Here is a 23,005-nt window from a genome sequence, read left to right as displayed (position 1 = left end):
CCCAAAAGACATAACGATCAGACCTGATCTCTGCATAGCAAACGAAGCTCAGATTTACCAAGAGTCTAGTTTAAAGGCACTTGTGTGATAATTATCAAAGACCAGTATTCTCACTTGGTGTATCTCAACATGCATAACATAACAAACCTGTGAACATTTTGACACAATTGGTCATCGAAGTTGCAAGAGAACTAAAAGAAAAAAAACCCACCATTGTTGCACAAATTTGTGTGCTTTCTGCGATGTCTATATTATTATAAAAGGCTTCAGGCCTAAAGTTTTTTATTATTTGAGTGAGAAATTACCTCTTTCTCAAAAAAACTACGTTTACTTCAGAGGGAGCCGTTTCTCGCAATATGTTATACCATCAATAGCTCTCCATTGCTCGTTACGAAATAAGTTGTTTTGTACTAACAATCATTTTGAGTGATGACCAATAGTGTCCAGTGCCTTTAAAATAATGACAATAAACATTTGGTCTAGACACCTACAGCAGCTTTCGATGATATAAAGCCTTTTGAGAAACAACTTCGATAATGTGTAAAAAGGTAACAGGTTTTATGCCCTAAAAATGTGAACCGTAAAAGCGTTACCGCATAACGCTTCTCAGATATTGTATTCCTTATGGATTTTTCTTCCTGCGTGGACATTATTCGCCCCGGATTATCAGCGACGTCTCAAAAGCACTACCACCTTGTGAAATTAAATTTTTCTAACATTTAGTTGTATACATCTATAATTATAATAATATTTATTTAGGTAAACACATTAACAAGTACATGTACACACATTTATAGAGAATTAAAACAATCAAACGTAGGCCGATACCTTGCCTTTAAGGGAACACCTCTAATACCGAAGACAGATTTACCATCAGATCGACTTTAGCAAAATAGTATTTGTTTTTCTCGTTCCATCCGAACACAAAAATCACACTTTATGAATGATTGCATCCGTCTGCCCCTGAAGACTGAAAATCATTTCACATTAGACCACTTACAGATTCCAGGCATTCTCAAAAACGAAAACTTAGTCACAGTGAAATTGTTTGACTATTTTCAAAGGAATTGTTTTGGTGGGTTTATACAGCTAGACGAATGTTTCTTGTGCTATACCGAAGTGTTTTTAATGTGTCTGTCAGTGCAGCTGTGTGCCTCGCCTCCAAAGAGTCGTTAACAACTGCACTCTCTGGCCTTCCGAGAAAATCGGCAAACATTTAGGAGACTATGTGACGGGGGTTCTCGCCTAAACCATTAATGACTGGAATAAACACATCATGATGGATCTATTTTGTCTAATGAAATCATCTTTCAGAAACTTGATACTGTACTGTTTGACTTCGTTATGTTCACTTGGTGCATGCAGCCTTTCTACCAATTCTGTTTGTTGTTTGAGATAATCACGAGAATAGTGACCAACAAACAATACCCAACCCAAACATTCCAACAAACGAATAAACAAATACACAAAATGGACAAACATGTAAAACACCCTCACCCAGCACCCCCTTAAAAAAAAGGTGGCACAAATTACAACATTCAATTAAAATGGCTTAATCTGCGTCTAGACGTGTTCTTGGCTTCAGCAGTCACGTCTGAGAATGTTTTTATTCAATGTGCGGGTAGTTAAAGTCGGAACTGAAGCCTTGGAAAAGGTCAATGAATGAGTAATTTGTTGCTTTTGACACATTACAACCAGTCAGCACATGGAATGGTGATTCGTATTTAAATGTTTAATAATCAGTGTCAACCCTTATGGTTTTAACTTCTTTCCCGTATTCACTTTTGAGCCACCAGCCTTTTTCAGCTGCTACCCGATTCAGTCCTTGAAGTAAAACTGACTGAATAGTGCATTTAATATTGATCTAAGCTTGAAATGTGTAATGCAAAAAGTGAATCTACAAATCTGTACAATTTGTCTTAAAAATAACTGCATCAATATTAGTTTTATGTTATGAGTGTTCTTAATAGCATAGGACAACTTTGGTAATTACTAAAGACCACCTCAAACTTAGTGAATCCATGCATATGCATAAAAACACAAATCTGTGAAAAATTTTGACCAAATATTGGTCATCGAAGTTTCAAGAGAATAATAAAAGAAACCCTTATGGTTTTATTATACCTTTCCCGAGTTTGCTTTGAAGTAAAAGTACGACGAGCATTTTGCATAACATCTGCTACCCGGTTTAGTCCTTGAAGTAGAACGGGCTGATAATGATATAAATAGATCTATTTGAAGTTGTTTTCTGACTTCCTCATTTGAATGGATATAATAGAAACAAATATATCTACAAAATGTGTACGTCTTAAAAACTTACTTCATATTAGTTACTAGTTAGTGTCCTTTAAGGCAAAATAAATATCGGTAGAACACTTAATTTACAAGATAATTAACAAGATACGAATGAGAACAATAAAAAAAAAAACAAAAAAAACAATTGACGAACCAAATAAAAAGAAAGAAAAATAAGAAGAGAAAAAGGAATTAAACTAATTAGACAATGACAACAATTTCAAACCCGATATTTCTTTTTATAGACCATGGATATTTTGAAGCAATAGCTACAGCAGCTTAAAATTAACGCGATGACCTGATCAACAACTCAAGAAATTATACACCCGCAAGCCTTTAAATTGTCGTGCTCCCTCTGGTAAACTATCACCCAAATTAATGGTAATACCCCCTGGCAATGCAAGAGCGTAAGAGGTGTTTGGGTAACACGTACTGGAAATCTTGCACCATAGATCAGGTGCTAACTGCCTGCGCTGTAAAAAAACCTAAGACTCCGTCTAAGAAACTAGCCAGGCTGAGTATATTGTGTTTCGCCCACACATGTCAACATGTGGAGACGACCTAAGATAATGTTGAAGGCACTGGACACTATTGGTAGTTACTCAAAACAATAATTTGTTAGCATAACAACTTAAAGGCAGTGGACACTATTGGTAACTGCCAAAGACTAACCTTCACAGTTGGTGTATGTCAACATATGCATAAAATAACAAACCTGTGAAAATTTGAGCTCAATCGGTCATCGAACTTGGGAGATAATAATGAAAGAAAAAACACCCTTGTCACACGAAGTTGTGTGCGTTTAGATGGTTGATTTCGAGACCTCAAGTTCTAAATTTGAGGTCTCGAAATCAAATTAGTGGAAAATTACTTCTTTCTCGAAAACTATGGCACTTCAGAGGGAGCTGTTTCGCACAATGTTTTATACCATCAACCTCTCCCCATTACTCGTCACCAAGAAAGGTCTTATGCTAATAATTATTTTAGGTAGTTACCAATAGTGTCCACTGCCTTTAATTGATGCGGAGCAAATGGAGAGCTGTTGAGAGTGTGAAACATTGTGAGAAACGACTTCCTGTGAAGTAACGTAGTTTTTGAGAAAGAAGTTATTCCTCACTCAAAATATTAAAAAGTGTAAGACTTGAAGCCCCTTTTTTGGAATTTGAAAGCACACAAATTAACTTGTGCAAACAATTGTGTTTTTGCTTTCATTAATCTCGTGCAACTTCGATGACCAATTGACACGCCAGAACTATTCTATGAACGGAAGTAATAATTTCACTTAGGAGTCCTATGTTTTCGTTTCCCAAATATTGTTAAAGCAAATTGAATGGTACTATATTGGCGTATTTCCCCCAAGGGCAATATGCTGCTTGCCACTGTTTTCTGCGGTATTAGCGACCATCCGTTTTTCGCTGTTTCAACTGGTTGCTATATCGGTTCGTTTCGAAGAAAATTCGTGTACAATTTGTCTGTTGTTATTATTTACTATTAGTAGTATACTCATTTTTAGGATGAGGTGTTAGGGTGTAAGGTTGATGGTAACTATAATTGAGAGTAAGATTTGAAACTTGCACGGTGTGAGTATAATCACTCAGCTGAGGTGTCCGGTAGAACCATATACGGGGTGTCGTGGTCAAGCGGATGAGAGTGCCGATAACTCAAGCTCTGGTGTTTCTGTTCAGCAGAGTACTGGTCGTGACACTTGTGTCCCCGAGCAAGCTCTGGTGAACTCACAAGCCCTAATGTTCCTGTTCAGCAGAGTGTGGTCATGACACTTGTGTCCCTGAGCAGGACACTTGACTATAATTGCTTCTCTCCACCCAGGAGTAAATGGGTACCTGTGAGGGCAAAGATGGTTCTTGTGACTGATATAGCTTAGTAGCGCAAATTATTTGTTGCATAGGCTGTATACTCCGGGGAGCTGAGATGGTTTAAAGAACGAAATAAAGGACCCAGTGAAGAGGGGCAATGATATTGGACGCGCTTTGAGACGCGCAGTTAAGCGCAAAACACCCGATTATTATGGTTATTATAACGTTTTGGTCAGTATGATCGTCTCAAGGAGAAAGATAAATGGGAGGGCATACCTTGTTATAAGGATGCTCCCATGAGTATAGTCTGTGAAAGCCATTTACATTTCTAGCTGCAGTAACATTGACTTTAATTGTTCCCTTGATTTTGCCAGTCCCCATAGAGTCCAGGGAAGTCATCGTCATTGGCACAACCTCGTTCCCAGCGGGGAAGCGAAGCGAGAAATGTGTGAAGAAGCTCACAAATTCCGAAGCTAAACCTGGCAAATTCATGAATAAGTGTATATCCGCAAGTACCACGCTTCTAGGTACGGTAGAGGGTGTTTTGCAACACCTTAAGTTTTGTCTTCTTTTTCTTCTCAAACCTCTTTGTAAACCTCCCGGCTCTTGTAATGCTGTTTGGTTGTCCCATGGAGGAAAGTTTCTTCATCCATGGTTGTCCCCCGCTTCTTGTGGGTCTGTAGCTTGCTGCTGTGCTTTAGGTGTTATAGAGGTTTTCAACGGAACTGGCGTTTTTGTTTAAAAGACCTTAAACTAATTAGGCCTAAAGTCTAAATCTTTGTCGTTGTATATTCTTGAAGATTTAAGGAGGCCTATATAATCTATCCGTAAAAATACGAAAAGTTATTTTTTTCACTGATACACAGAAAATACTATTACAGACTAATAAACCACCGAATACTTTTATTTGAGCATTTTTGTCGAGTGTAACGATATGCTTGATTTATAATTGACAGTCTCACCGGAGTCTGTGGTCGTTGGAACAGTCTCGGTCCCAGACGACACCCTGACAAAGAAGTGTATGTCACGACCAGAAATGGCAAACACTCACATGCCAGGCTGGTTCCTGATCGAATGCCGGAAAACAACCACGACGGCTGTAGGTAGGGGTTAAAGGTCAATGGCAGACACTGGGGCTGGCTTTTTACTTGCCTGAGATTACTTGGGACACATTTTGTATTACCTTAAATTCGATTTTGGCTTTGCAGATGTAATGCGTAGAAATCGTTTACTGGTTGCCCTTTGACTTCGTGATCACGGCCCGCCATTTTGTATAACCAAATATTTGACTGCCAAGATGGTGGACCGTGCTAGTTCACTACTTGTGAAACGCTAGGTGGCAGCAGACTCACCAGGTAATTTTCCATTGTTTACGTATCTTTGAGCATGCGTACATCACCGAGAACAATGGATTATCCTCGGAAGTATGCTGCCACCAAGCGTCCCAAAAGTTCCCTGTTGTTGTTGATAAACCAACGAGCTAGAGTCAAGCCACCCCTGGTCTGTCATTAGGAAACACAGTTAAAAGTGTGGATAATTCAACTAAAAACACTAACACCAAGCCTGCCGTAATTCAATCTAGGAACTCAGCCTTTTTCACTAACACTGCGTTATTCCAATGGGAGACTTTTGAACGGTAGGTGGCGGCAGTCTGGTAAGTCTGCCGCCACCTATTGTCCTAAAAGTCCTCCATTATAAAAGAATGTTCTCACATCACTAACCTTTTGCGTCATAATTTAAATTGCAACAATCTAATCGTTAACACATTTGTTTGTTTACACAATACAAACATTTTCCATGAAACTGATAGCTTTAATTAACATTTTTAGATACAACATTAATAACTACAACTAACATTTTCATTGAATAACTACAACTAACATGTTCATTGAATAACTCATGTTTAACTTAATGAAATGGTTTTGGAAGGTTCCAACTTTTACTTTATAGCAGCATTTCATATGTCTTCCTATTGCTCAAACAACGAAGGCGAGCCAAACGGTTCCTCTTTCAGAGTAAAATCTAAATTTATAGAAAAAACACTTTCTGGGTCAGGATTGACCCGGATCCTATACCTGGATTCTGGTCAGGAGTGAGTGAGGTGTCTCGATCAGAATCCAAATTAAAACTCAATTCATAACCACTTTCTGGAAGTTCAAATTGACCCAGTTCAAATGGGTTAGGCCCCAGAACAGGATTTTGTTGTGGGACACCGAGTCAAAACATCATACACGTGTTGGGTACTCGTTGGGTTGCTACATCTCTTTAAATTACTCTTCAGTATAGCTGAAATTTAAAAACGTATCACTTAACAAAATTACCATCTTTAACTGGTTCTGCAATGAAGACCTCTATAACACTGCTATTATAAAAAAACTACTAACACTGAATGCTTCTGCCACAATTTTCAACTCAATGTACTAACTGCACTGCAATAATAATAATGCACTAACACCGCGCTTCACGGCCGCCTTCGTTTTACGGTCACTCATTTATTGTTGTACTAACACTTCACTCTGGTGTTTTTTTTTATTTTCGTCGAAGTGAAAACTCACAGACGTTTTACGGTAAGTATGAAATAGTTTTTAACTTTAAACAACTACTTTGGGCAAGCTTTGTAAAGGGAATGCTATTTAAACTTCTTTATAAAGTGTCTGTTTCATTTTAATTGTAAATTTGATCATAACTTTGTCCAATTTGATTTTTTCGTAACTTTTGATCATCTAAGACCTCAAGGTTTTTACAAATGAAAGAATAGCTAGTAGACCTCCTGCCGTTAGCTACTTCACTGCGGTCATGTGGTTAGACTGCAGGGCTTTCAATCACATGGTTGTGGGTTCGAATCCTACCAAGTCAACCGCTGATTTCACAAGCTGAGTAATACATTCTTGGTTTGTTTAATTCATAATCGTAGGCCATAAACCAATGTTTGTAGGACATAGACTAGCTGTTGCCAGCTTGGTGTTTATTTTCCCGAACGTTAATTTTGCCGATTTCCTTTGACGGAAAAATAAAGTCCACATTTTCACGACCGGACCAACTCAACGACATAACAGCAACTGTTGGCACGGTTTATTGATCGAGCAGAAGCACATTACGTGTTTTGACACTTTCGGATTTATGATTTATTTAATTTATACATTTTTGCAAACTGTAGTTGTAGTGTGACCTCACCAGGTTCGAACGAATACTTGTTTAGTTTTAACATATTATACTCGTGGTTTGAGACACTCTAAGTGGATGCAATTATCTTTCAGCCATGAAAATCCTGCATTCATCGACAGCCATACGGACGTAAATCAGTTTGCGAAATATGCAAAGTTATCTCAGCTTTTTAATTGAACTGGAAATTCAAGTCACAACTTCATGTGTTTCCTCATTAGACTATAACACCCAAATAATCACAGAATAAGTGATGTGCATAGGTTTGCATTATAAGCAGCACTTGGTGTTATGTCCGTTCTAATTTGCATAAACCAAAACAGAGACAAAGGGAAGACCTTCGCATTTTTTTCCCCTGCTGAATAAGACACCGATCAAGAATTGCAAATGTAGTGGGTTCGAATTCCAACCGAGTAATATGCTTGTGATTTTGTTGAACAACAGAGCTCGTATAAGTAAGTGCCTGAGTAGGCCGTAGACACTATTGGTAATACTCAAAATAATTATTGGCATAAAGCCTTTTTTAATGACGAGTAATGAGGAGATGTTGACGGTATAAAACATTGTGAGAAACGTCTCCCTCTGAAGTGGCGTAGTTTTCGAGAACGAAGCAATTTTCCACGTATTTGATTTCGAGACCTCAGATTTAGAACGTGAGGTCTCGAAATCAACCATCTAAACGCACACAACTTCGTGTGACAAGGGTTACTTTTCTTTCATTATTATCTCGCAACTTCGATGACCAATTGAGCTCAAATTTTCACAGGTTTGTTATTTTATGCAAATTTGAGCTCAATCGGTCATCGAAGTTGCAAGAGAATAATGAAAGAAAAAAACCTTGTTGCACAAATTGGTGTGCTTTCAGATGCATGATAAAATGCTTAAAGGCACTGTACACGTTTGGTAATTGCCAAAGACCAGTGTTCTCACTCGGTACATCCCATCATAAGCTTAAAATAACAAGCTTGTGAAAATTTGGGTTCAATTGGTCGCCGAAGTTGCGAGAAAAATATGAAAGAAAAAACACCCTTGTTGGACGAATTTGTGTGCTTTTAGATAGGAATAAAATACTTCTGACTAGAAGTCTTTTATTGTTTTAGTGAGAAATTACCTCTTTCTCAAAAACTACGTTACTTCAGACGGAGTCGTTTCCCACAGTGTTTTATACTATCAACAGCTCTCCAATGCTCGTTACCAAGTCAGTTTTTAAGTTAATTTTGTTTTGAGTAATTACCAAACGTGTACCTTCCCTTTAAGCTGAAGTCTTTTATTATTTTAGTGAGAAATTACTTCTTTCTCAAAAACTACGGTTTTACTTTTCTCACAATGGGTTATACTACCAACAGCTGCTCTCCATGGTAAACAGGAAGATCTCAAGCCGTCTGTTTCATATTCATGGTAATCGTTTAGTACATGTCAAAGTTAATTTGCTATCATTGCAGACGGGACCACCATTGAGGCTCGACTTATCATATAAACACAACCTAACTGACCAGGAATAAACCTCTCGATCATAATACAGGGTTATGTCAAATCAATTATACAAAATAGATACTTTATCAGCGTAAATGGTTCGGAACCGGATACCATCTCGACACCTAATAGAAAAGAGAGAAGCGTTTACCAACGGCCCGTGAAAAACAACCTACAACGGGTCACTCATCTTCAGTTTCCTCACGAATTTTCCCGCCTTTTTTTTACGAGGGTCATGCAGCCAGACGGTGGTCGTGAGGTGACGCTATGAGCATCTCATTTGAAACCCAGAAGAGGTGTTTGGGCACGGGGTATGCATTACAACTTGCTGACGTGCAACAACAACTGCCGGCTCTTTGGTATATCGGGCATCGGGCAGTTGTGCTTTTAAAGGCAGTGGACACTGTTGGTAATAACTCAAAATAATTATGAGCACAACAAACCAGTGCCATAGTTTTCGAGAAAGAATAATTATCAACTAATTTGATTTCGAAACCGCAGATTTAGAACTGCATATGTTGAGATACACCAACTGTGAAGGCTAGTCTTTGACAATTACCAATAGTGTCCACTCACTGCCTTTAACGCATAAGTTCAAAATCTTTCCTATGAAGTCATTTCCAAGTGACTCATCAAACATCCTTAAAGTATCCATTGGCAGTTTTATTACTTTCTTCTCCATTATATGTTGTGTCAAATTAAAAAGCCACCGACCGGCAACAGTTTTCCCTTTTGAGATATGGTGAACATTATAGGGGTGCATTGTTTGGTTCGAAATACCTGCTTCTTCTCATCCATACACACTTAATTTGTTTAGATGTAATACAAGGAGCCATTCCAATAGCTTTATTCTAGTAAAAACACCACATTGGAAACAAAATTATCCCTTTCAATTTCCCTTGTAGTATACTTGATAAAATTACCCAAATTCTAATCGAACTTTCTGATTGGAGACCTGACTTTCTGCTTCTTCTAACCTATACACTCTTGATTTGTTGACATGTAGAACAAGGAGTCATTCGTACACCTTTATTCAACGTACTGCATCTCTTTGGAACTCCTTGCCTGGTGGATGTTTCCCCCGTCCTACAATAATATTTCCTTCCTTCAGCTCCTCCGAGTTTTTCCCGCTGTAATATTCTTCTTGTAGTCCCATAGTGGTTTAAAGGCTTCTTTTTGGCGAACTTGCCTTAAAAATATACAGACAAATTTACCCAAACCTAATATATAGTGTCTTAGCATTGTGTGTCCACCATATCTCATAAAGGCTTATAATGAATGACCAGTTGTCATCAGTTAATGCAATTGTAATGGACGATAGCTATTATTGCAGTGTAATATTAATGTAAATTGGTCGTTTGCCCGCCTGCCGCTAACGAGCTGTGATAATCACCAGCCGATCGTCAAGCCACCTGCTCATTCGAAATTACCCTCTTGTCTCGTCAAGTCCTTTCCACATTAAACAAACAGAACATGTTCAATACAGTCAATCGTCGATATAAAAAGCACGTTTAAAGGCAGTGGACACTATTGGTAATTACTCAAAATAACTGTTAGCATAACATCTTACTTACGAGTAACAGGGAGCTGTTGATTGTATAAAACATTGTGAGAAATGGCTCCCTCTGAAGTAACGGAGTTTTGAAAAAAAAAAAGAAGTAATTTCTCACTAAAATATTTGAATTGAATTCGAGAATTCACAGCTGAGGTCTCGAAATCAAGCCTGAAAGCCCACAACTTGTGTGACAAGGGTGTTTTTTCTTCAACTTGGACGACCATTTGACTTAAAATGTTCACAGGTTTGTTATTTTATGCATATATGTTGATATACACAAAGTGATAATACTGATATTTCACAATCACCAATGGTCAATCCCAGTGATCTTGTCAGAAACGCAAGTAGACTGTACATAAGAATAATTTGTTATAACCGCTCACACTTAGTGTTTTCTTTCAGTGTCATGAAAATATGAAAATATTAAAATTTTCAGCATTTGTGTTTTTTTTGGGGGGGTTAAATTATTCTAGTCTCCCCAAACCTTGAAACATTAGTATGGGTCTTTTCCTGTTGATTTTGAAAAGTAAGATTTATACACTTCTTTTCCTTCTTCAGAAAGGGAAACTTCTCTTTAATTTTGAAAGCTATAATTTGAGGCACTTCCTCTCGAAAAAAACAAAGAGGATTTTGTTTTACTCCATGAATAAGCCAGCGGCAAATATCTCAAATTACGACCCGTCCCAGTACATTTAACGCCAGATGAATTCATGAATAATTTCTACGGCGTATAGAGGAAAAACACCGGTTCACAAGTCGTTTGGACTTTCCCTTAAACCACCATCCAAACGGGGTATCTCCTCAAATATTCAGAACTGCAGATCGACATTTAATCCACACTCGAAAGATGACTTCGGCCTAAGGTAGTAAAAATATTGCCCATTTCGGACCTGAATTATTGATGGCATCTTCTGCGGTGATAGCCAACGACCATGGAAGTTGTCCCAGCGAGATCGTCTTTAATAGCCAATTACGAGCACCCTGCCATCACTTTTCCCAATCTTCATCCGTATTCATCGCGATCATTTACCGGCCACGTATTTGTCACCGGTAAGAGACGAGGTGGCGACGCTAGCTTGAGACAAAACAAAAACCCTACCGTGTTTATATGCCCCGTGGGCTTCCTGAGGCAAAAACAGGTAAAACCAATCGCACAGGAGTAGGTTAAAAGATGAAGTGATTCGGAGCAAATCTGACAACGTTGTCACTGAGGAATTGTAACATTTAGGTCTTGGTGGCACGTCTTTTAAATCTATGCGTTCTGTGTAATTATTTAATGAGTTGGGACGGGCCCCTTTTTTAAAGCGAGAATAAGAAATTTCGTGAGGGAAACAAATTATGGTGAATTGAGAGGATGAAAAGGATTGATTACGACGTTATAGGCCGGGTCCGAATTAGCGGCTACAGCTACACGGCTACGGCTAGAGTCCTGCGTCATCATGCGACGAGGTATAGGACGTTCTTAGCAACACCCTTAGCAACAGCCGTAGCCGTATCTGTAGCCGCCAATTCGGCCACGGCCTTATATGGGGTGCGTTCGTTTAGCTTCCCTGGGTCGACCCTGGTGTGTGTGTTTTTTTTTCCAGGACGAACGTGGGTAATTATCTGCACACGTTCGTCCTGGAAAACAAACCCCGCCACACACCGGGGTCGCCCCGGGGAAGCTAAACGAACGGACCCATGATGTGGGTAATATTGACGTCACGAGAGAATTCAAAATGACGTCATCAGTTGAGAGAAATATTATGCCTTTTGAAAAAGCTGTTGTTTTAAACCGTTGTGGCAGGAAATCCCGTATCCCATACGGCAAAAATGTGTATACACTTTTCAGAATCAACCTCTTCCGGCCTATGCTATTTTCCCAATTGGGGGACAAAATCTCCATCGGAGGACATAATTATTTGTGTGGGTAATACTGACGTCATGAGATACGATCTACATGCAGTGACGTCATCGGTTCAGCAAGTTATTATTTTTGTGTGAGAAGTCTACGGGTTTAAACAGTATCTGAAGTTACGGTTCCAGCCAGATAACAGGTTTGATTGTGTTTTTTTCAACCTTTCTGTTTTGACAAGTGTCGCTGTTCAATTTATTTGATGGTCGTGTTCAACAGTTTTTGTCTGCACAGCCAAAGTGTACTTCTTCCGTAAACTAATCAGATGTGTGTGTTTGGTTTCCTTGTGCACTGACCCGCAGCATGTTAATCTTCAAATAGCACCCGACTAACATCTATTAACCCTAAACTACAACCACCGTAGTGGAACAAACTAATGTTAACACTCACGACTGCTTTAATGCTCGCAATGTAAAAGTAAAGATTGTTTCTTATTTCTTGATTTTCATTTGTAGTTACATTCAATATGATTTTAAAATTAGTCTGGTGCCAGGTTTGAATCGAACGCTGTCAACTTTAGGACGTCATAGCATAGAAAGTGAGACTAAGTTGCATTGCATTTTATTGGCTACCAATGGGTGCGTTCGATTAGCTTCCCTGTGTCTACCCAGCGGTGCTCACTCGGGTGAGCCCCTGACAAGAGCTAAACGAACGATCACTCACCGCTCTCGTACTGGCGTCATGCACCTGGGCCAGCCCCCAATTAGTGACCCACTCCACAAGCAGGGCACTGGGGGGCTGACCCGGGTGAGCCCCCGGAATGACGTCAAAGCTATTCGAACGCACCGGTGGCAGACCGGGGTCGACCCAGGGAAGCTAAACGAACGCACCCATGAAGTGCTTTCGGCTTTACTATTCTGCGAAGACCAAAGTTCTGATGGGGCTCTAGGCTGCACATGCGCTTGTCAAGCTGGTATCACCGTTTGCACTAACCACTTTCTTCAATAACAGTCTCGCTGTGATTAGAATCTGAAAAAGAAATATATGGAGAAATGTTGCTCCATGATATTTGTAGTTACTTTCCAAAATGACACAAAAACAACATCAAAGTATCAATACAAGCGACTACAAATGAGCTGATTGCTCAGCCTGTACACGGAGCTAAAACCAAACTTCTGAATTTCAACGGACGCTTTGATAGTGGACAATAACATTGAACATAACTAAGCTCCGTTTCAGCTCATGTTAGGCTGAGCTTAAAGTCCAGTTTTACTCGCGTCCCCTTTTGCACTCGTACAATAACCAACAGAGCATAACTTTGGTGCCAGACTAATAATAACGTCAAAGGCGAGTCCGAAATGGTGACTTCGGCTTCAGCTACGGCTAGATCGAGCTGCTATTCTCCAACACTGGCTGACGCACTGATCTAGCCGTGAAGCTGCGGCCAAAGTCACCGTTTCGGACATGCCCTAAGGGCCATGACACACGAGGAAATTTACGGGCAACCAGTTCCAGGCAATCTCCAAGAAGAAAAGGCATTTCCATTTGAATGTTAAAATTTCTCTTTTGTGGATCGTAAGACGATGCTATAAAATTGACTCCTGTGCTACCAAAGTGATCGTGTAGTATGTGCTGCAGTTGGTTGCCTCAAAGTTGCCTGCAAAAGTTGCCTCGTGTGACAAGGCCCTAATAAGCCTCAGCCACATCGCTTGAAAAGTTTAAACTGCAAGGACCACGGCTACACTGTGATACAGATAATGTTCTATCCTTTTAGTTCCTGGATCACCGACCGTCGAAACGTCCGGACCGGCGCTGATATCTAAACATGAGGGTGATGAAGTTGTTCTGTCGTGTACAGTCACGAATCGGGGCTCTGGGACCATTGTCAGCTGGCTTCGTATCAGACCAAGAACCATGAGTAAGTTTCAATAAAATCAAGTAGCTTATTATAGGTTTTCTCGGTCAAATTCGGCAAATGAGCAGTCAAATTCATTTTCATGCATTCGAATTAAAGCTGTTTTGCCTCTCCAGTAGTTTCTGCGTTTCAAATTCAGAATTCGGCCATTCAACTTCTTTTAGAGTCGAGTCAAATTCCTTTAGTAGGGTCATATCTTTGGATTCCGTGACCATTTTTTTGCTACCTTTTTTTCTCGATGGATTTGACTTCTGGAACCAATTAAAATGAAAATTAACTCCTATGAACCTCTGAAATGTGATAGGAACTTTTTTTATAGCGCATTATTCAAAATGGCCGCCGACGCCATCTTGAAAAACATAAATTGTAATAGCTCTGGCACCAGATGACCTAGACGGACAAAAGAGATGTCCTTTTCCACTATATCTGGCATGACAAATACACTGGAGTGGTAATTGTAAGGTTTTGGGACCATCTTGACCTCTAAATCCAATATGGCCGACGACGCCATCTTGAAAAACATAAATTGTAATAGCTCTGGCACCAGATGTCCTAGACGGACAAAAGAGATGTCCCTTTCCACTATATCTGGCATGATAAATACACTGGAGTGGCAATTGTAAAGTTTTGGGACCATCTTGACCTCTAAATCCAATGTGGCCGCCGTCGCCATCTTGAAAATGATGAGTTGTATAGCTTATTAGGCATCAAAAGAGCTTTAAGGAAAAGTAGGGTGTAGATTTTCACTATTCATGACATTTCAATTCCACTGGAATGGCAATTGTAGAGTGTTGGGATCATCTGACTTCCAAATTCAAGATGGCCGCTGCCGCCATCTTGAAAATATGAAATGTGAAAGCTCTGGCTCAAGAACAGCTATAAGAACAAATAGGGTGTAATTTTCCGCTATTTCTGGCATTACAAACTAATTTTAAAATGTTTTTCATAGTTCTGGTACCATCCTTGCCTCTTGATCCAAGATTCACATATCAGCTTCACTATCACCAGCTGAATCACTGTATGAACTGTAGCTTTCAGACTCACTTTCAACACTTTCGCTGCCACTATCACTGTTGTCATCTGTCTGCGGGTTTGTTGGTAGAGATATGGATTTGGGAATGGGGGGCTTAGTATAACGGATTGTCAGACACAGGTCATTTTCTAGATGCCATCTATGGCCTACTGGTGAGGGGTGACTTCTTAACTGGTAATGTTGTTGCACATATGCAAGATAGTTTGCACGTTCCAAGTGTGGACGGAGACTGTCCAGGTCAGGCACAAGCCGAAAGTGGTATATTTTTCTGAGCTCTCCACTTGCCAGCTAGGACTTCTCCCAGGGTCTTGCTTTTAATTGCTCCAAATTGCTGATTATCCCCTTTGTCACTGGGAGCTGTTCACCATACCTACTGCTAGCAGGCCTTGTGCCTCTTTGGACTTTTCCACACGACTGGTCCATAGAACCCAGAGTTAGAACACGTACTGGTATGATGGAAGTGTCCATTGCCTCATCGCACTAATACCGGGCACTTATTAACTGGTATTTGCATTTCATACACAGCCGCGTTGTAGTCTGAGAAACATATGCCACTTGTACTTAGTTGCCAGGGTCCTCAGTATCAAGAGTGACTGCTTCTGAGTAGCCTTCAGAACAAAGCACACTGTAGATGGTGAATATGGCCGTGTCTGCCTCATGGGCAAAATTAAGCTTTGGCATCAGACTGCCTGTGGTGAGATTCTTAGCAGTGCTGCCTACTACAGTAGATGATCTCAATACTGGTTGACTCTGCTGTTCCCAGGAATGCTTCTTAATGGAAGGCTTGAGGCGGATAGCACGGAAGTCTTTACATGAAGGACATTTATCTTCTGATTTCATGAAAACATTACTGATTGGCAGTTTTTTTTGCCGCAATCTGTGCTCGCTGTCTTTTATCGAGAAGTTCTGATCATATTATGACTCTTGTCATTGACGCAAATAATTCTATGCTATCTATGCTTGCTATGAGGAATTATGTCACTTAAAGACTTGTTCTGTGAATACAATCTCTCATTCAAGAACATGTTCACTTCACTTTTGCCATCCTCCTTTGCCGATAACAAGTCGGCAACAAGAACTTCAAAGGCTGGGATTCCTGACTGTAGGGATCGAAGTGCTCTCACACGATTCACATTCCGAGTGTTTTAAAGGAGTTGCTTTTCGAAAGCATGAGGTTGATTGAAGACTTGAACTCTGATGACATGGGTGTTTTGAGTCAAACCTCCACCATTTCCATGAAGGAAATCCAGTATTGTGCTTGTTGGGAACCCTCAAAGTCATGAAGAGAGTGTCAACTAGGTCATTTAGATCAGCAACATACTTCGTTCATCATGTGAATCTGAAAGTTCTTGAGCACTGTTTGAAAGTCTCAACTTCTTCAGATAGCGAATACGCTTCAAGTCATGTGTTTTTGGCTTGGCATGATGGACCAGTCTCGTAGAAGAGTCACAGGCTTCAAACCACGCGCTTAACATAATTCCAACGAAGGGCCTGATCAACAGAACCATCTGCAATGACACCCGCTGCAACCCAAAACAGCTAAGATGCCAGATCCTTTGAACCTCCAGAATATAGCGTAGATGAATGACATATTGATGTGGAAAGGTCCAATGAAAGGTACAATTTTTGGGAAAGTTTTGCAATCCTACTTTTCAACTCTAGGTAAAGCACGTACACAGGTTGGTCACCAACAATCAATCAATCGACCGCAGAGACAGCAAGGGTCCGTTGTGCCGATCTCCTGTGTCCACGTCCTACAGCCTCACGCCACATGTGATCGATTTCGCTAGGCCGGCCAAGTTGTTAGGCCGAGGATGATCGAAGGCGGCCTCTGAGGCTCTTCCAGCCAGGAGCCGCTGCTACATGTAGGCCTCCCCTGGAGTTGATGGCGATACCTAGAACTTTTTTTTAGCTGGGATGTTGTCAGCTAGGCGAGCGACATGACCAAAGAAGGCAGAGCGGCGACGTTGAATTAAATGGTTGATGGGGGCAGGCATGTTCTTTAGGTGACCTCGTTGTTGATGACGAAGTGGAACCACTGGATGCCGAGCATTGATCGTTGACACCTCATGTGGAACGATTCTAGTCGATTGAGGTCGGATTTGAGGAGGGTCCATGTTTCTGAGCCATACAACAAGACAGTAATGACTAAAGTCCTGTATATGGCCAGTTTAGTAGTTAGTTTTCAGCTTCCAGATTCTGCGCAGACTATGGCAGATGAGACTAGTCCAAGCCGTCTGAGGACATCGGGTTCGCATCTTCCGGAGCTGGAGATTTTACTTCCGAGGTGAAGTCCTCCACAACGTCGACAGACTGCCTGTTTATCATGAAGTGAGAGGGAGTGCCATTGCCACTGTGGTTCAGAACTTGGACTTTTGTTTTCTGCCAGGAGATATTGAGGCCCAGGTTTATAGCCTCGCTCTGAAAAGACTGGAGTGCGTTGCTCAAATCATGGGCATTATTGCTGACCAGGCAACGTCATTTGCAAAGGTCCATGCTGGAGAACCTCGATTGGCCGATGGTGATCCCTGTGTCTGTGGATGCTCTGTCAAGGATCCAGTCAATGGCACGGCAGAAGAGGGACGGAGCCAAGATGCAACCCTGTCTTACACCTGATCTTGTGGGGAAGCATTCAGATGTGTTCCTTCCTTAGCGTACCTTGGCAGAGGTATTGGTGTGAAGATCCTTAATGAGGATAAGGAGAGGAGACGGTCGGGAACCCCTATGCCTTGGAGAGCTTTCCAGAGTGCGGTTCTATCGACGGAGTCGAAAGCAGCCTTCAGGTCGACGTAGGCCACGGACACTAACAATTATTGCGAAAGGCATCTTTTTCTCATCGATTGACTTTACAAGTTTACACATCACATCAAAGAAATCGTCTTAGTTGGAGGGTTTGAGTATGTCATATGATATATTGCTCGACTCTCCTCGTCTGGTTTTGACATGTTGGCGTAAAACCCCTGAAAACCCTGGCACAGTCTGTTCTTCTGGTTTTAGTCTCACTTGGTCATCTTTTGCCCTGGCCAATGCGTGGATTAAACCACGACTTCTTTGAGCATATGTATCGAGATTGCTCGAATAAGTTATAATAAGTTTTAATGCCAGAAATAGTGGAAAATTACACACCTCTGTTTGTGCCCAAGGTATTACATACATGTACAACACGAATTTCAAGATGGTGATGGCGGCCATCTTGGATTTGGGATTTAGGATGATCCCACCCTCTACAATAACCATTCCAGTATAACTCTTACGCCAATCTTATTGAAAAATAATATATCTTTTGTCAGTCAAGGTCATCTGGTCGGACACATTTATTACAATTTATGTTTTTCAAGATGGCGTCGGCGGCCATATTGGATTTAGAGGTCAAGATGGTCCCCAAACCTTACAATTGCCACTCCAGTGTATTTGTCATGCCAGATGTAGTGGAAAAGGACATCTCTTTTGTCCATATAGGACATCTAGTGTCAGAGCTATTACAATTTATGTTTTTCAAGATGGCGTCGGCGGCCATATTGGATTTAGAGGTCAAGATGGTCCCCAAACCTTACAATTGCCACTCCAGTGTATTTGTCATGCCAGATTTAGTGGAAAAGGACATCTCTTTTGTCCGTCTAGGACATCTAGTGTCAGAGCTATTACAATTTATGTTTTTCAAGATGGCGTCGGCGGCCATATTGGATTTAGAGGTCAAGATGGTCCCCAAACCTTACAGTTACCACTCCAGTGTATTTGTCATGCCAGATATAGTAGAAAAGGACATCTCCTTTGTCCGTCTAGGTCATCTGGTGCCAGAGCTATTACAATTTATGTTTTTCAAGATGGCGTCGGCGGCCATTTTGAATAATGCGCTATAAAAAAAGTTCCTATCACATTTCAGAGGTTCATAGGAGCTAATTTTCATTTTAAATGGTTCCTGAAGTCAAATCCATCGAAAAAAAAAGGTAGCAAAAAAATGGTCACGGAATCCAAAGATATGACCCTACTAGCACTCTGTTCAATTTAGCGTACCGTCATTCCTTTTCGTCAAACACCCGCCTCAAGAAGCGCCTGCGAATTTGAATGCTCCTTTGATGAATTTTAAATTGAATGATTATTTTGCTAAATTGAATGACGCAACATTACATTTGACTAAATCATAAAACGAAATCGAATTACCATTTTCAGTAGCATTCGATTTCGCGCGAAATAGAATAGCTTGGTGTCAAATTGACTGGGGTCGATTACACAATGAGTTAGGACTCGTCTTATCTCGAGTTAGGACGAGTAACTCGTCCTAACTTCGGATTGATCTTAAGGTCTGCATGCTACAGTGCAGGTATATGACTCGTCCTATAAGTCCTAAGATTAGTCTTAGTTAGGAAGAGTTTTGTGAAATCGACGGCTGCTCATTTGCCGAAATTGACCGAGAAAACCTATAGTTAATTTGAAGGTTAATTACAAGGAGTGTTATAAAATATGTCATTGTATCACTCGTCAGAAACATCTAAAAGAGGCGTAAGCCTTTCAAAATGTCGTCCTTCAGATTGGACGTATAGCCGTTGGTCCCGGGTGTTGTGTAACGCATGTAAACGAACCGAGTTCACTGTCGTAAAGAGAATGGGTTCGCCCCGGTGTTCCTGGCTGTGGGTGCTGTATGCGCCGTAGCACATTGTAAACCCTCACAAGGTGCTACATAATTGGGTCTCATAATTCATCACTTCAATAACCAATCTTTCTGTATAAACTGTAAGCGCCTGGAGTACCTTGTTTGGTAGATACGTGCGCTATATAAGACTTTGATATTATTATATTATTTAAACCCACACCTGTGACGTCATGCTATTGTTAAATCGCTCCATTATTTTGCACGAATGGCGCGATGGGTACATCTATACACAACACTGCTCAAACTCACATGTTCTGTTAACAATTTCTCTGTCAAGAGCATTTGAACATTTATATGGAAAACGGCTATAAGTTACATTATTATTGTAGTGCATGTAAAAGAGTTAGGGAATAAAGTAGATGAAGGCATTGACGCCATGGATCCCATATTATTTTGTTTTTAATGGTTTTTAGCACAGGACATTCTTACCATCGATTGGCGCGCACCTCGGACATTATCCTATACATTTTTTTCTTTTCAAAAAACAACTTTAATCTAACAATAAGCTGTGTTTTGTTTCTTTTAGCTTTCTTTTTCAACTCTCAGCGAGTCCATATGGACAAGAGATTTCGTATTGAGACCGATTCGAACACAACGTACAATCTGAGGATCACCAGAATAACACGAGACGATGAAGGGGTCTATGCTTGCCAAGTCAACACTCTACCCGCGCCTACATATATCAATATCACCCTCCAAGTTGTCGGTAAGGATGCCTCTAACGAGCCACTAGTCTTGGTTCAAGACTCTCCTGGATTTGTCACAACAGGGCGCGCTATCACCCCCAACGCGCTATCAACCACGAACCGCTATCACTCGAGAACCGCTATCACACAGGAGAGTCTTGGCACATTCGTCAAACCTCCTCCCCCCCCAAAAAAAAGGGGGCGGGCTCTGCGGGAAACCTACGCACGCGCATTATGTTTCCCCCCGATTTCGGGGGGAGATTTAACGAATGTGCCAAGACTCTCCTGTGATAGCGGTTCGTGGTTGATAGCGCGTTGGGGGTGATAGCGCGCTCTCTTGTTACAAATCCAGGAGAGTCTTGAACCAAGACTAACGAGCCACCAGAGGGCTTTTATAATTATTATTATTATTTATTCAGACATTTCAACAATACATGACAATAAAAAAAAATACTTCCAGATGGGCTAGGAGAAACAAAAGCAAAATAATTACTGTGGTCCATAGACCTGCCTCCCCACATCTGGGTGTAATACAAGTAATAAAACGAGTAATAAAATATGTATAAAGCAATTTATGTACAAAAGGATAGGAAAGTTAACTAAACAAAACATGTCTATGTGCATCAAAGTTGGCAACTAAAACACAAAATAATATAAAGCATGGACTATTTGAGATAAGAACCAGTTTTAAGAAAATTGCAAAAAATTTGTTCCTTGATTCTTAACTGACTTTATAGTTTGTATTCTTCACCACCCTCATCATCATCATCATCGTCGTCATCATTTACGCTGTTTTCATCCAGTGTAAGATGTAGCCCTCCTCATGTAGACGTCAGCCATTTCCTATTTCTTGCAGCTCTGGACCCCAATTTCATAGAGCTGCTAAGCACAAAAAATTGCTTAGCATGAAATTTCTTCCTTAATTAAAACAGGATTACTAACCAAGATCCACTTGTTGCATTTTGATTGTTACTGTTTTCAACTCTTGTTTGCAATATCCTGAAAATCACGTGGATATTAGGTCGGGGAATCCTGTTTTTGTCAAGGAAGAAATTTAATGCTAAGCAAATTGTTGTACTAAGCAGCTCTATGAAATAGGGACCCGGTCCATGTTGTTCCCTATGTCATCTCCCCTTCTTCCTCTTCCCTGTCCACCTCTTTTCCTTTCCCCCTGTGCTGTTTATTTTTTAAAGGAGTACAAAAGGGATCAATCAGTTCAATTTCACCTTCAGATCCACTGAGTTTCTGCATTTCTATGTTTTCTTCCTTGTAGCCCTTTACCGAGAGTGGCTTTTAGCCTTGTTTTGGGCGACTTGATCAAACAAAAATGCGATGAATACATTTTTGTTTTCCGACAGATTATTTTGTAATTTGCGCCGTAAGACTATAAAAGCGTCTTTCTGTTATTTAATTTTTTTATTTTTTTATTTTTTCACTCAATTTGGTACAACTCGTCAGTCCTTCCACTGCAGCCAAAACGAAATGTTCGGAAAAATTGCAGTTTCAGTTCAAATATAAAACACTGCCGTTTCAAGATCTGATTCCTTTTTACAAATATTTAATACCACAAGAAACCTGACTTCTTCATTAATAAAGACAAACTTCATAGATAAACAGAAATGTATCAGGGAGTTGTAACAAAAAAAAGAACGATTTGCAAAATAATTGTTGTTTGGTCCATCCCCAGTTCGAGGCGCGGTCGAGAAACTGTAGATGTGTTCTTATGATTTGTTTAGGCCTAAAAGAACTCGTCTAAATATTAACTAAGCAATCAAAGGCTAAGCTTTAAAGGCAGTGGACACTATTGGTAATTACTCAAAATAGTTATTAGCATAGAACCTGGTTTGGTAAGGAGTAATGGGATGGGGAGGGGTAGATAGTATAAAACATTACTTGAAACGGCTCCCTATGAAGTGACATAGTTTTCGAGACAGAAGTAATTTTCCACGAATTTGATTTTGAGACCTCAGATTTAGAATTTGAGGTCTCGAAATCAAGCATCCGAACGCACACAACTTTGTGTGACAAGGGTGGTTTTTACTTTCATCATTATCTCATAACTTCGATGACCGATTGAGCTCAAATTTTCACAGGTTTGTTATTTTATGCATATGTTGAGAAACACCAAGTGAGATGACTGGTCTTTACCAATAGTTTCCAGTGTCTTTAAATAATAATTACAATTTGCAACTTACTGAAACTTGGAATGATGCTAACCGGTTTCATCGGGCTGTGGCGTGGAGCTATGTGTCATTCGATTCATTGACGGAACATATATAAATAAAAAATGCTAACCAAAATAACAGGAAGAACGAAATACTCAAAACATGTCTTGCCGATGTCGCTTCTTGTGCAGGAATGATTGGATTATATAGCGCTGCCAATGCAGGATAGCCACACCCTTAACGCCTCAGCGAACTGCAAGTATTCTTTATAAATTGAAGTTGAATCTGTGCGTTGGGTACTTATAAAGAAAGGAAGGCCTTTACATGATTGAAAATAACTATACGCAATCAATAATTGACTAGGTACTTCCAAGTCATTTAGCTACACACACCCAAACGACAAAACGTATAGGCATTTTTTT

General features: G+C 40.3%; 1 protein-coding gene across 5 annotated transcripts in view; it reads left to right on the top strand.

Annotated features, from left to right (window-relative positions):
• The window catches only part of LOC117301512 (neurotrimin-like), a 42,752-nt gene that overhangs the window by 7,508 nt on the left and 12,239 nt on the right, over positions 1 to 23,005 (top strand). For 3 of the 5 annotated variants that reach the window (XM_033785538.1, XM_033785537.1, XM_033785535.1), the window contains exons 2-4: positions 4,484 to 4,636; positions 13,908 to 14,051; positions 20,259 to 20,438. In XM_033785538.1, coding sequence (XP_033641429.1) covers positions 4,484 to 4,636; positions 13,908 to 14,051; positions 20,259 to 20,438 — 477 coding nt within the window. Of the gene's footprint in view, positions 1 to 4,483; positions 4,637 to 5,065; positions 5,213 to 13,907; positions 14,052 to 20,258; positions 20,439 to 23,005 lie in introns of all 5 variants that reach the window. The other 2 variants (XM_033785536.1, XM_033785539.1) reach the window with 2 other exon arrangements.

The sequence above is a fragment of the Asterias rubens genome, chromosome 17 (assembly GCF_902459465.1).
Source record: "Asterias rubens chromosome 17, eAstRub1.3, whole genome shotgun sequence".
NCBI classification, from domain to species: domain Eukaryota; kingdom Metazoa; phylum Echinodermata; class Asteroidea; order Forcipulatida; family Asteriidae; genus Asterias; species Asterias rubens.
The sequence above is the reverse complement of the archived record's forward strand: the minus strand, read 5'-3'. Positions and strand labels throughout refer to the sequence as shown.